Genomic DNA, 15,738 nt, shown 5'->3' with positions numbered 1-15,738 from the left:
CCATTTGCATGTTCTTTGTATCTGAATCTAGGGACAGTCTGTTACTAGGCTTGAGTAAATTGTAATGAACCAAAGGAGAATATCAATTCTAAATCCCAAAATATCCATCAATGAACGCATCTACTAGTAAAATTATCTTAAATGTAGATAACAATAATACAATTAGACCCAAACGAGGAACAGGCTAACTGGTTCCCATGACATTTTTTATAGCACCATGAACCAAAAAGGAACCTGCATCATTCTCTTGTTGATTTTCCCACAGTGAGAGAAGTGGAAAAACTGCTAACTGCTAAATATTTGGCTATTTCCTATATAACTAGTTCCATTCAGATGCTGTGATACAAATGCAACTGTGTGTGAAGTTCCCATTCTACTCAGAAGTGCTTTCTAATGCTATTATAAATCAAATAAATGAAAATGTGTATGGCTGAGACTGAGGTATACCATATTTACGACCATAAAAAGATATATACTGCTGCCATTGCCCATGGCCTGGCATTGGTACTGGACATGGTCTCCAGGTTCTGGACTGTGGCTGCCCAGTGCCCACTGCTCCTAAATAGCTAGATTGGGTTAAATGCAGAGGACAAAAACCTGGTATATAAAATGTACTTGAGATGATTCAAATTATCTTTGAGAAAGAGGGTCCACACAAATATATGCGTTTTTATAAACAATCCTACTATAAAATGTCTGCATCCATTTCCTCCTCAATGGGTTGGCCAATCAATCTGAAATTGCACATGAGCATTGACATAGAAAGAAGTAGATTTTTCTCCCATTTCCCCAAATGTCTGCTGTTTATGATCATTTTTAACAGCATTTCTGTTCCGTCTGTATGGAGTTGTGGTGTGTGTAATATCCCCAGAAGTCTAAGCAGAGTTGTGGCGCGTGCATCCCCGGGTATGGACCACTTCATTTATAAACAAGAAGTTGTTTTGCCGCAGTTAGACAAGAAGAGGAACAAGCCAGTGTTTGCAGAAACTCATTACTGGGGATTCAACAAGCAACAACAACAAGCGAGCTGCGCAACACACGTGACTTAACTTCCATTAGCTCAACCACAGTGTTACATTAGGCTAGCAGTAGCATTAGCAGTAGCATTAGCAGAGCAAACTGCTATAACATTAGCCTTAGTAAGTAAGCTAGCTGTTGTTGTTGACAGGTAACAGTACTCGGGGTTGGGAGGGTTACTTTATAAATGTATTTCATTACAATTACCTGTTGAAAATCGTATACAGTAACTTACTCAGTAACTTCTCTAAAGGGACATTTCACTTTAATATAACAAAGAAATCAGCAGTCTTGCCTCTATCTAAAATCACCTTCAAACAAGCTAGTGACCACTACTGTCCCTGTCATCCGCTGTCAACACCACCATTCCTTCCAGGTGACAGACTCCTCATTCACTTCCATTCATTTTGAGGACCAAGTCTAAATATAATACTTCTGAATTTGACAAGTTCAACTAAAGTGATATATCCCTTTAAATTAGACATGGAGTCAGGGACAGACTGGACTTTTTGACCAGCTTTTAATACCACCACTTATATGCTAAGCATAATGGATGGATATTCTATGGCAGTGGTACTCAGACATGGCCAACCAACCAAGCTATGAAAAAGCATGATAATGTACTGTGTGCTGTACCAATGGGCTATTGAAATGATTTACCACTATTACCATGGTAACCGTAACTATTAATACACATCATGGCAAATTCACAAGCAGTGTATTATTGTCATTAATGATTTCCCCTGGCAATTCAAATGCCTCAAGTGCCCAGCCCATCAGCACAAAGTCTATTTATATAGCAAAGTCCAAAACTACTGTAGTAGCCTAAAGTCCATAACCATATAAATATATATGTCTTGAAATTACCTGAGGTTTGAACACTGGGGACGAATTCTGACAACATCCTATAGATACCAACAGTATTCTGTTCACGTTACTAGTAGGCCATAAGGTGAACGCCGTTTTCGTTTCATCCCGTTCCCACCATGGGGAACTACGAATCTGTCACTCTGGGTGAAAGATCTATTGGTGTAGATTTAGGAATAAAAAGTTCTCCATCTACAATCCTGCAGGTTTTGCGCAATTATACTTTTAAAGTCGGGACTAGATCTTTCCTCGCGAACAGATACTTTGGTCATCATCGCGTAGTTATATTTGATGTAAGTGATGCAAGTTCTGTCACATGTGTTGAGCTCGACCAATAGCAGCCGCTTTGTTGCCAGGTTACGGACGACAACAAATGTGTAAACAGTCTAGCATGGCTAGAAAAATCTGGAAAATGAAAATAGAGACATGTTGGCACAATCGCTGGACTCTGTCACATATATCACCCAACCTACATAAAGCATAACTGATGATCGGCGAATTATAAACGACCCCCCCCCCCCTTTCCTTCACGCATGATGAAGCATAACGTATACCGATCATATACATTTGAATTTTTTTAATATAGCGTGTATAGGGAAGAAACGCCAATCGATAATCTATATATGCGTTTAGGCCTATAACTCACGTTCTAGGAATTACTGCAGAAAACGATAACATACTTATATTCAAGGTATTTTTGTATGAATGTATGAATGAAAAAGTATAACGTTCCCACATCCTGAACGATAGATAATCGATGTTGAATGGGCCATAGTAATGTCAATATAGCAATACAATTTTAAAGGTTATAGCCCTGCAAAGAAGGTAAACATCTCCATAGGCTTACAGCGCTGGCAGAGAGGGGCATTAGATGGGCATAACCCCCGGCGGGCAATGTGTTAAGGGGATGGTGTAGTGTTTTGATTGATTAACCATATTGGTCAAAAGTGTGTGGGTCTATTCTTTTTCTCATTATACTATCCACTGAACTGTTTTATGTGTACAACCTCAATCTTTAGAAAAGTGTACCAGCATCTTTAATGTTGCAGGTTGGGAATCACAAGGTAAAGTGTTTTTGATACAAATTTGCTGGATATCATGGTATAAATTCAAGTATACTAATGCACCAATATTTGACTCCGATGTTTAGGTACATGTGTAAATGTAAATTTCTGAGAGTTTTTGTCTTCCCAACTAATTTTCTATTTTTAGTTTTTTTGTAATATACATTTATGGCCCCTGACAAAAATCTGCAGGATATCTTGCGGAGAACTTTTAACCCAATGTCCATGATGGTATTGTCTATCGAAAAATGCATTCAGAATGTAGTTACCAGACGTGGGAACGAAGATCATTTTCTAGACACTTTTCAGGGTTCACCTTAGGGCCTACAATTGACTGAGCTCATTCAGCACCTTCTTGAGATCAAGTGTACAAAAAGAAAGCTAAGAAAATGAATAAACGGCAGATAATTTACAGGGTTTTTTGTAGATAAAGTACTGAATTTTGCAATCCGGACACATGCAATTTGTAATATGAATATAGGATATAGAATATCAGGCCTATAAATTACCTTATTATGGCCAAGTCATACATCTATGAATCGTGCCAAATCTCCTCTTTCCAATGACAGAGTTCAATCTGGATTTAGTACCACCAGGCGCCCATAACAGGAAACAGCAAAGACCGTGAATGAAATCTACTGTAAGTACAGTTACTTTTTTGTAATGAAAAATGCTCCACCATTTTTAATCAGATTGAGACGCGTTTTTTTCTAGGCGTTCACAGAAAGGTAAAGAAACAAACTTTAGGTTTGTTCGATCCATGAGACATAATCACGAAAAATGTTAATTATTATAAAAATAACATAATTTCACGCCAGACAGCTCCAAGTTTGACAGGGGCTGGCGTGAGCTGAGTAGTGTAGTTTTATGAAATTCAAAAGCCCATCGAAAGCCCTGGGTCTCCTCTTTCATAGGACTACACACATGGGTGACAGCTTCCTTTATTTCCGTCGAATTCATCCGGTTTCCGCCGGGATGCGCAGAGATATTCATGAACTCGTATTTTGCTAATAACACTTAAAATCATTGGTAAACAAATGTAGTGCTGAAAATATACACTTTGACTGCTGTTTTGATAGGGTTAGGGTCTTTACTCTCGGCTACATTTGGAGAAAAAAAAACGCTACATTAATTAATACGGACTGTATTCATCTATTTATGACGTGAAATAAATCTCTGCCTGGTACAGGGCCTGTCGGGCTTAAGGGTATCAAAGCAGCATATTTACCACTGCATTTCAAGTAACAATGTAGGCTATATCTGTGTGAACTAGTCAGCGGAACCAAATGAGCCAATGGAGCAACAGGCATCAGTGTTAATTATTAACCACAGAGAACAAATATCTAGATTCTACACTAACTGGACGATACAGTGGACACACACCAGATTATTAAAAGGGGCACTTCACCAAAAAGATCACACGCATCCAAAATCTCTGAACAGTTTTGCACATGTTCATTTAGTTTGAGCTCAATTCAATTAGATGGTAGCAGTCCCTATAAGACGTGGTACTGCTATTTGTTCATCTACATCATTTCATGGTGCCAAACAGTCTGACCTGCCGGCTAAACGTCTAGAAGAGGCGAACAAAGACGTCCTCATTCGTGACTACAGTACTACTGTGTGAGAGTAGTACAGTTTACTACTCATTTCTCAGTACTTGAAAACAAGGAAGAGACACACTGTCACTTGTGAGACGGACAGTGATGAGAGCCGTGACGGAGAGGGGGGATGGTCTGACCTGCAGGCTATCAAGTGTGACACCATCCCGGCCCGCAGCCAACTACCAACTACGTGTAGGCTTATGCGTTGTTAACCCTTTCACTGCCACACGACAGAAGGTTAACCCTTTACTATCACACAACCGACGGAGGGTTAACCGGCTGTTGTGTGGCAGTGAAATGGTTAACCTTCTGTGTATTGTCGCAGTGAAAGGGTTAACCGTTTGGTAGTGCGGCGGTGAAAGGGTTAATATTCTGCAAATTAACGCAGGATGATGTGGATAATACCATTGAAGGTGATGATGTAGGGAGATGCAGAGAAAGGCGTCGCTAGAAGCACCTGAGGCTACGTTCACACTGCAAGCCTTAACACATTCCCGCCTGGCCACGGACATGTCCGTGTTTCAAATCCAACGGTAGAGGGCCAACCACGGACATGTCCGTGGCAAGGTTGTTTTGGCTTTTATTCCATTTTAATAACCTACTCAATGTCACCAAGCGGCACTGCAGATTTACCCCACTCTTGGAATTCTGAAAAGTGCATTACCGGCCAGATCCTCGTAGGGGCGCTGTCTTGATAATGCAGTGTTCCCTGTGGCAGAGCCAGAACGGTGCTTTCTTTTTTTTTTACTTTGAATGGAGTTTACTGTTAGCTGGAATCTATATGTGTAGCCTGTAGCTTGGAATACCTTTTGCGACACCGAATTCACTATGCAGTAAAGGAATATATCATCAGCCAATGGACATATCGATCTACCAGATGGCGATTGATAACTGGGAAATCCTTTTGGGGATCCAACCGGCCCACGGTAAGATCTTTTTCATGTAAATTACATGCTGATCAGGCCTTGTTATCATAGCCAACCAGGCGATCAGCAAATGTGGCTACTGAGGCTAACACGGTTATTGGTAATCAATAATCAGAAACGACGTCCCCCGCCCCCCCCCCTTTCATGCATTCATGGTGGACCATGAATACCGACAATATGCATTTTGAGTTTTAGCTCTAGCTTCTGTAGTGCCGAAACGCTGTTCGATTTAATGTTATTAGCTTAGCGCCCTGTATCTCGCCTTCCAGGAAATATACTAGCCCAAATCCCATATAACACTTATATTCACGAGGCTATAAAATGAGAACGTATGGATGAAAAAAAAAATCTTTAAGCTATTTTGAAGGGACGGTTTATGGTCTCAATTGACAATGAGAATGGACAGATAGCAATACTATAAAGTATAGATTTAGCTCTACAAACAGCCTCACGCACAATGCAAGTCTGTTTTGAAATGCTGGCCTTATAGAGTGAGATTAGACGGCCCCCAATGGCCGGGAATGTGTTAAGGCTAGGGCTGTCTTAAATACTTCGAAGCTTCGAAGCTTCGTTCGATGGCACAAGCTTTGTGGGGCGGCGTGGCTCAGGGGTAGAGCGGGTCGTCCAATGATCGAAGGGTTGGTGGTTCGAATCCCGCTCAAGCCCATGTCCATCCCACTGCCGTTGTGTCCTTGGGCAAGACACTTAACCTACTTGCCTCGTATGAATGTGTATGCATGTGAATGAATGTTGGTGGTGGTCGGAGGGGCCGTAGGCGATGATTATTCGCCACGCTTCCGTGAGTCTGCCTCAGGGCAGCTCTGGCTGCAATTGTAGCTTACCACCACCGGTATGACTGTGTATGAACGAATAATGGCTCTGTGAAGCGCTCTGAGTCAGAGAAGAGCGCTATATAAATCCAATCCATTATTATTATTATTATTATTATTATTATTATTATTATTATTATTATTCGAACATTAAAAAAAAATCGAAGTTTAAAAAAATAATAATAATAATTAATTAATTTTTTTTCAAAAATATTTTTTTTCAAAATTTTTCTTTTTCTTTTTACTTCAGTGTGTGTGTGTGTGTGTGTGTGTGTGTGTGTGCATGGGGCCATTGGGTGGGGCCGGGGGACAAATACACTGGAGCAGGGGTAGGCAACCCTAGGCACGCGTGCCTGCATAGGCACGCGGGGGCATTTTCATAGGCACAGGGGGCAGCATAAAAAAAATATATATATATATATACTTTTTTTTTTTTTGCTTTGAACTACTATAGTGAAATATTTTGCACTGTTGTCGCATTTATCTTGTTGAAATCCTCCCACAGGTTCTTTTTACTACCACATATTTAATTGAGACCCTTTATTTGTTTATTATTTCAATTTAGCTGGAAATACATTGCTACATCATTACATCATTCAGTAACATTTGCAGAGCCTTATAACAAAAACATTATTACGGTCACCATTGTGACCAGTGGGATTAATCAACAAATTTGATTATTTATTTTTCTATTTCATTGAACATTGCACATGTTAAAAGCCATTTTTTTTACTCAAAATGTGAGTATTACCAAGTCAACTTGTGTTCTTAAAACAATGACAATAAACATAGTTTTATTAGGTTGAAATAATGTGGTTGTGTACTTATTTTCTGTTAACTTATTATGGATTGAAAACTGAAAACCTTAATGCACAGTAACTGAACTCAATATTTTTAAGTTCTGGTAACTTATTATAATTTTTTTTTTTACAGTGTAGTTATACGATCAATCAAAACTTATTTACACGATATACCTCACATTCACCCTCCATTCACATCCTGGTGTTCTCCTGGTGTTCTCCATTAGGCCTGTAGGTGGAGCTATGACAGCACACGTACAGTACACACACCGATGGTGTGTAATGTGTCCAAAAATGAATGGGCAAATGTGAGTGAAATGGTCGCACTGTATGCAGCTGTTTGTCTGCATTGCACCCCCCCCCCCCCCCCCCCCCCCCAACTCAGATTTAGGGTTGATACAACCATCATAATAATATTGTTAATAATAACAATAACAATAATGATGTAATAATGTAAAAATTATCATTAAAAATACCTGATTATGAGAAAGAAAATGTACGATGCATGGAATATTGTTGAGGCACACTAGTTACAACTATATTTCAAACAGGCACTCCATGTCAAAAAGGTTGCTGACCCCTGCACTGGAGGAAAGTAACCCAGCTCAGCACTGCCCAAATGATATCATCACTATTGCCTGTTTGAAGGATATCATCCTCAAACACATATACACCACCTACACGCCTATTCTCAGTCCTTGCCCCACAATGGTGGAATGAACTACCCACCCCAGTTAGGACAGCCGAATCCCATCCAATCTTTCGCCGTCGACTAAAGACGCACTTCTTCAACCATTATCTGAAATAAAATTTAAAAAATAAAATAAAAAAAATCTAACCCTAACTAACCTTATGCACTTGTCCTAATAAACTAACCTACACTGTAACACGCAACACTTTGATGAATATTGTTACTCAGCTGATAGAGTTGTATCCTTCCTGATGACCTGTCGTACAGAACTTGTAAGTCGCTTTGGATAAAAGCGTCAGCTAAATGACTAAATGTAAATGTGAATGTAAATGCCTTGTAGAATTCCACACATAAGAAAGAAAGATACTGGGATGAATAAACAAAATAGAAAATAAAATGTAGAAATGCATGCAATACATAAATAAATATGAATCTCCATATATGAAATAGAACATTTAGATAAGGTGCTACTGAGATGTTTTGGTGAGTTCTTTGTTTTTTTGTGGAAGTAGCCCTTCTTAAAAATGCATGAACTTTGATACTATCTTGTCTAGCACAGTCTCTGGAGCGTAACAGTAAGAAGCATTTTGTATGAAAGTATTCTGTACTTCTGTATGACAACTATTAAAGAGACTTGAGAAACTTGAACATTCACTGATAATTGGTCTGTAGTGGAGTCTACAAGGTCTACATTGCCGGACCATGTAGAATCCGGACCTTGTAGACTGACATAATTCTGTGCATAGTTTAGTCTACACAGGCCATATTTCAAATAATCAAAATCTTACTTCATTCATCTTAAACATTCTTGATTTGGGGGATTGGTAGTTCCCATGAAATCTGAAGTTGTGCGATCCACCTTGAATTAAATCACACTGTGTTGGCTGCGTCACAGTCACGAAAGGGGCTACTTAATTCATTAATCCAATCCACTTTATTTATAGAGCACATTTAAAAACAACAAAGTTTACCAAAGTGCTGTACAAGTCCCACAACATAAGATAAAAGAAAAAAAAATTATTCGAAGCTTCGAATTTAAATCGAAGCTCGGCCCCGAAGCTTCGATTGCCAAAAGAAAATTCGAAGGTCAGCCCTAGTTAAGGCCCTCACATAATCGGAGGTCCGCGCATACTCAAAGCTAGGGCTGAACGATTAATCGATTTTAAACCGAAATTTGGAATGATGCAATTATCAAATCGCAAAAAAAATAGAACGGCAATTTTATTTTTTTTTTTACCAGGAAGTCCATTGAGATACAAGGTCGGTTTGGGAGAGGGAGGTAAGGGGTTTTAGATTGTGTGTTGTGAAGTTTAGACTTCAGAGAGGGAGAGTAAAGTACAGAAAAAAATTTACCGTTGGGTACCGGTATCAATTCCCAGGTAAAAAGAAACATTTTCAGGCTCTGTGTCCCAAAAAGACCCACCGCGTAGGCCAGATGCAAGCCGCATTTTACAATAAACCTCTGTGGGGCTGCTTAAAAAATATATAATTATAATCGCAAATGTAATCGCAATCGCAATATCTGTCAGAAAAATCGCAATTAGATTATTTCCCAAAATCGTGCAGCCCTAGGTATCGATTCCCAGGTAAAAAGAAACATTTTCAGGCTCTGTGTCCTGAAAAGACCCACCGCGTAGGCCAGATGCAAGCGGCATTTTACAATAAACCTCTGTGGGGCTGCTTAAAAAAAGAAATAATTATAATGGCAAATTTTATCGCAATCGCAATATCGGTCAGAAAAATCGCAATTCGATTATTTCCCAAAATCGTGCAGCCCTACTCAAAGCATACTTAAAGTGGACTCCAAGCACGAAGCTCCAATTTTCTAACCACGCGGACGTCCGCACCGCTCACTTGGTGTCACACAAAAGGCTGCTTTGCGTTTTGGTTGACATCAACCTGCATTTAATATGACACCGATCTGCATTTTACTCTGAACACTCCGTGCCAAGAGAGAGTAGGGCAGGATCATGATTAAATGGGTAGGATTGGTCCGGTAAAACGTTGGCAGGTAGATGACACTAAATTTTGTTTTACTATCGCTAATCGTCATCCATTCCAATTCATATACATTTGGACCATGTCTTTTTTCATCATCTGAAGAAACTTGAGAAGTTTGAATGGCTTTTCTAAATGAAGTGTGTAAAACTGCCAGTTTTATTTCGAAATCTTGGAAACGGAGATAACCTAGACTCTTTATTTTGACATCGGATGACGACACCATGACAGAAGTGTAAACAGCACAAATTAAAAAAGATTTACTGGCGCGAGACATGTAGGAAATTGGTACGCGGAGGTACGCTCGACTATGAACGCTCAAACGACTGCGGACATGACGTGGGGAGTCCGGTCCACATACGTTCCGACCGACTATGTGTGGGCCTTTAGGCCGTGATCACATTGGACGCCTTTTTGAACGCGCCTGCGTCTTTTTTCCTATTGTTTTCAATGGTTTTGTCGTGACAGGTGTTGTGCATCTCCTCCAAACTACACGCCTCGTGTTTTTGAAGCAACACTTTTTCAGGCGCTCAGTTAAAAAAGTTTCAACTTTAGCCGCAAAGCACACCTACGTCAATGTCACCTTCTTGTCAACGGAAAAAATCAACCAAGGGGATGGATTACAAGTCTATGTTGAAAACGTATCGATAGTTGCCAATGTTAGTTAGCATTAGCTATAGGTAGTAGGGATGCCCCGATCGATCGGCCAGCGATCGGTATCGGCCGATATTCAGTATAAATATGAGATCGGTGAATTCCGATAATGCTTTATTTTCGCAGATCGTGAAAACCGATCGAAAAACATGATCCAATTCTTAGCGGAGTTTTCACTCGCTGACTTCTCTCTCAGGCACACAGAGCTGCAGCGCACTGCCCCTAACCCTCCCCCTCCTCCTCCTGCCCCTCCCAGACCCGTGTCAACAGAGGCTCCTATTGCCTCCGGCAATAGTCTGCTCTAGTCTAGCTCTAGTGCATGCGACCTCTGTGAGCTAACGTTAGCTACCTAGCTAACGTTACTGTTTAAACAAAATGACCCAGTCAACTATTCACTTTTAGTTTAATACATGAGGCATTGTCTAACGTTATCTAGCTGGCTAGCTACTGATAGCTCCTGATATCAACAAATGCTCCAGCAATAGTCGAGTGCATGATACCTCTGTTAGCTCGGTAGCCAACGTTAGCTCACGTTAGCTCACTGTTTATATGAAATGTCCCAGTAAACTAAATAGTTCACTGAGGCGTTGTCTTAACGTTATCTAGCCGGCTAGCTACTGATAGCTCCTGATATCAACAAATGCTCCAGCAATAGTCGAGTGCATGATACCTCCGTTAGCTCGGTAGCCAACGTTAGCTCACGTTAGCTCACTGTTTACACTAAATGACCCAATCAATCAATCAATCAAATCCTTTATTTAACCAGATAAGCATCCTTGAGATTAAAATCTCTTTTTCAAGAGCGATCTGGCCAAGCAAGGCAGCAGAAAGTTTCAACATAAAAAAGAACATCACAATAAAATACAGATAAAACATTTACATCAAGCTCCAATTTCAGGCAAGTTATCAAACAGGCAAATGATCAAACACAGTTGCACTGACCAAGGGAACTGAGTTCGTAGGATTTTAAAATGGCTTTGAATTCTCCGAGGGTGACCAGTCCTGGTAATTTTAGATCTGAATCTAAATAGTTCACTGAGGCGTTGTCTTAACGTTATCTAGCCGTCTAGCAGTAGCTACAGATAGCTCCTGATATCAATGTCTTATAACATTGATTCGATGCGTATTCGAGCCCCTGGCTTGCATCGCAGTCACGAAAGGGGCTAGCTGAGGGCATGCTGAATGTAAAAGCAGAGCATACACACAGACAGTGGAGCTGTTTGCAGATAGCGAGCATTTTGACTTGTTGCGTGGTGGCGATGTCTCGCAGATAATACAACTACAAGTATGATTATATAATATATATATTTTATAAAAAATATATAATAATAGTATATTTAATTTTTTTGTATATAAAACCAAAAACGATCAGTATCGGTATCGGCCGATATGGCTCATAGACAATTGGTGATCGGTATCGGTGGCAAAAAACGTGATCGGGGCATCCCTAATAGGTAGTAATGTATGTAACTTATGTAACGTTAGCTGAGGTAGCAGCGGTATTCAGTGGTATCGCTCCTTGCACCCTGTGCACTTTCTATTCTCCATGTACACCACCGCGTCGAATGGGATCACAGCCTTAGTGCTTAATTCTGATTCATTGCTCAGATCTTTTTTCTTTGGCCGTTCACATTCTTTTTTAAATGTGGTCAATATCAGATTCCAGTGTGAACCGGTCATGCACCTGAATTGACGCAAATTAACAATAAAGTAAAATGTTGACGAATGTCAATCTAGAGTGACGTAAAAGTTGCATAAAAGTCAAATGAGGCGCAAATCAGAATCGAAAAGATCAGATTCCATGTGATCTATGCTGTTCATACTGTTGTGAAATAAATCGGATCCGAAACACATATGAGCAAAGAAATTAGATTTGGGCCACTTTCCCCTGCAGTCTTAACATGACCCACATAGGCGTCCTATAAAACAGCCCACAAAACATCTCTGTATGACCACAGTCTACTATGTAAGTCCACCAGGGCGGCAGTCCAGTGTACGCTGGGGGAAATGTTTGCTCCAATATTGCTCCATGAACATTGTACACTTCAGTCTAGACTGTATAAGTGAAATAAGAATGACTATGGCCACATACAGAACTACATAATAAGGAAGCCAAGTAAGCAATTCAGTTTTGTGTAGCAAATATTTCAAATAAACGCATTCAAAGGAGTCATTTAACAAAAAGGGAGTTCATACAGATGTCTATTGTCAAGATACTTCTAGATACTTCTACTATAATATACTGTAGTACTATAATAGAAGCACTACTAAAGATACTTCTACAATAATATATTGTAGTACTACAATATACTGTAGTACTATAATAGAAGCACTACTAAAGATACTTCTACAATATATTGTACTACAATATACTGTAATATTATAATATACTGTAGTACTATAATAGAAGCACTACTACAGATACTTCTACTATAATATACTGTAGTACTATAATAGAAGCACTACTATTCTCCTACTCCTTTCTCCAAGCCGTCTTGCCAGGTAGTGTACATAAACAAGCACAAAACCATCCAGACCCATGGCCAGACCCCCCTTGGAACCTAACATTAGGTTCCAATACCAACATAACCCAGTGCTCGACAGAAATACTTTGTCCACTTTGATTAACCTGGCAGCCTTATTAAGGAAAGATGGTGGCCAGTTGATTATGTTTCTCACCTTGTGACAGATCTCCGTCTTGACCTCCTTCAGGGCGCGGTCTGAGAAGACACAGCCACAGGTCTGCAGGTAACAGAACCTAAAGACAACAGAAACACAACATTAAGAACACAAAATACTATACCATGTTTATATTTGCCAGGCAATCAGACTGAATTGCATCACAAATTTGAAAATATGTGGGACTAGCGATTGGTGATTTGGAGTCTGGATCCAGGCAAGGAACATCTAATCCAGTAAATAAACCTGCCTTGTTTGCAGGTTTGAGCTGAAGGAGTTGTTGCTCTGGTAACAGGTTAGGCTAACATTTTAAAGGGATAGTTCTGACTTTTGGATCCCTAGCCCTATTTTTTTACTTACTAATGAAGATGTTGATCAGTTGTCCTTTCTCAATCTATTAGCTCGAGATAGTTAGCCACAAAACAATACAAATTCCTGTCTGTACAAGCTGACCAAGGCTCGCTGAAATTGTCTTTGTGTGCACCATGGAGTCGAGTCTTGTACAGACAGGAGCGTGACCCCACTAAGTATGGGACCAGCATTTAAGACTGTATTCGATGCTCTGCGAGACCCCCATCTGACTTTCTTTAGCCTCCAGATGCTTTTGCTTCCGTCTTAATTTGGTTCAGGAAGTGTTTATGGAATAGCCTACTGTTGATAAGCATAAACTCTCAGCTTGTTGTTACCTGTGCTTGCCATTCATCTCCAGGCCCACCACAGGGCAGATGAACATGGCACAGTTCATGTCCTCATAGCGGTCTCCCTTCGTAGTCCTCCCCTCTCCCTCCCACTCTGGGTTATCGGTCAAGTTCAGCTCCTTGATATCCTAAAAGGATTAGAAGGATAAACACACACACACACAGTCAGCTACATATCAAAATATATTTTCAAAAGGCACTGCATCAGAGATCGGAACATCAATAAGAACATGGCTGCCCACAGAACCAAAGTGCAGCAAACGTACCTTCATTCCGCGGAGGTGCGTTGCCACCTCGGTGTTGGGTCGTTCAGCAGTCTTGTCCAGGAGGTACTCAATGACTGCATCTTTGTTATAAAGTCTGTAATTATGGAAATACCTGTATTAGATCTGTGAGCTATTAGTCATTGCGTCACCACAATTGGGCTTGTGGACATGCACAAAATGGACTGTATGTGTCCAAATGTACTGCATTTATATAGCGCTTTTTATCCAAAGCACTTTACAATTTATGCCTCACATCCACACACCAACTGCGAAGGCAACCATGCAACCTCATCGGGAGCAGTTAGGGGTTAAGTGTCTCGCTCAAGGACACTTCGACGCGCAGCTGGGAGGAGTGGGAATCGAACCGGGAACCTTCCGATTACCAGACGACCACTATACCTCCTGAACCACTGTCACTCTGTGTGTGTGTGTGTTCCCTCTGAACTCACATGTGTATTATGTTCAGCCATTGTTACTTAGAATCATCTAAGTAACAATGGCTGAACATAATACACATGTGTAAGTTAGATGTCTACTACCTGACTTTCCTTAATGAACAATGGGGACACTCACCTCCCCAGGTCACACGTCACAATGGGGCGTCTGAGTTTCTCCTGGCTCAGGGCACAGTACTTCCACTTGGCTGCAAGCGCTGCACTCTTGTCAACCTTACAGTATATACGGGACAGGGACAGATATGAGTTTTTTTGACGGGGACAATGTTACTCTTGTTTTTCACACGGCTAAACTAGCCTGCCTGTGGTTGCATATTAAACATACAGTCCTGATGAATTGAAAATGGGGGACCCTGATGTAAACAAGACGAAAGTCTTTCTCTGGTCTGCATCCCCTTAACAATTGTGTGTATTGAGCTGTACTGTACCCATTCTGCAATCTGTTAATAAAGTTTTCAATCAATCAATCAATGCTAGGGAAGTACAGCAGTTACCGAGCTAGCGTCAGCTGAATTTAAATAAAAATACAGCCCGGTAACGTATAGTCTTTGTTTAATGTATGGTTTGTCGGTGTCACGTCTCAACAACTGACACAAGTATTTTAACAACAAGACGTTTTCGAGATAAAAAAGTTAAATTAATGTCAACACTGTAAGCTAGGCTAGCTGGCTCGGCTAACGTTACCGACAGCTTCATAAACTAATGGCATGAGGTTGGAGGACGTACCTTTTCAACTTTCTTTGGGCCTTTTACCAACTCATGTCTTTTAGGAATAGTACCACCATCACATCCCATCTTGAACGTTAACGCGAATTGATTGTGTATTTAGAAAGATGGAACAATGCTACTAACGCTAGGTGGCTAGCAAGACGAAAACGAAAACCACAACAGGAAGTTGCGTTGTTGTAAACAAACGAGGAATGTCTGGGAATATTCGACTAAATACCACACTGCCCTCCAGTGACTGGCTGTATGAACAACGCTTTACCGGCAGTAATGTAGTGAATTACCACCACTGGCCAATGTGTGGAAGCATTTGACATGTAATTGCAGTATTGTAGTCCTAGTAGTAGGGCACGTACCAGTAGGGCCTGAAGCATGGAGTGCAATATCTGCACAAATGTATACGAATTATTTTGTAACAAACAAGTGTAAAACATTGTTTGCGCTCACCTACCTCCTAACATCT

At 40.4% G+C, this 15,738-nt stretch overlaps 1 protein-coding gene across 1 annotated transcript in view; it reads right to left on the bottom strand.

The window, feature by feature from the left end:
* Positions 1–15,413, bottom strand: part of rtf2 (replication termination factor 2) — a 67,869-nt gene extending 52,456 nt beyond the window's left edge. The window contains exons 1-5 of the mRNA XM_084316295.1: positions 15,276–15,413; positions 14,668–14,762; positions 14,095–14,188; positions 13,817–13,956; positions 13,131–13,209 (exon numbers count right to left, since the gene is read on the bottom strand). Of these exons, the coding sequence (XP_084172421.1) occupies positions 13,131–13,209; positions 13,817–13,956; positions 14,095–14,188; positions 14,668–14,762; positions 15,276–15,344 (477 nt within the window). The 5' untranslated portion in view covers positions 15,345–15,413. The remainder of the gene's footprint in view (positions 1–13,130; positions 13,210–13,816; positions 13,957–14,094; positions 14,189–14,667; positions 14,763–15,275) is intronic.
* Between the last annotated feature and the right edge of the window lie 325 nt (positions 15,414–15,738).

Source organism: Notolepis coatsorum, assembly GCF_963971535.1.
Source record: "Notolepis coatsorum genome assembly, chromosome: 6".
NCBI classification, from domain to species: Eukaryota; Metazoa; Chordata; class Actinopteri; order Aulopiformes; family Paralepididae; genus Notolepis; species Notolepis coatsorum.
The sequence above is the reverse complement of the archived record's forward strand: the minus strand, read 5'-3'. Positions and strand labels throughout refer to the sequence as shown.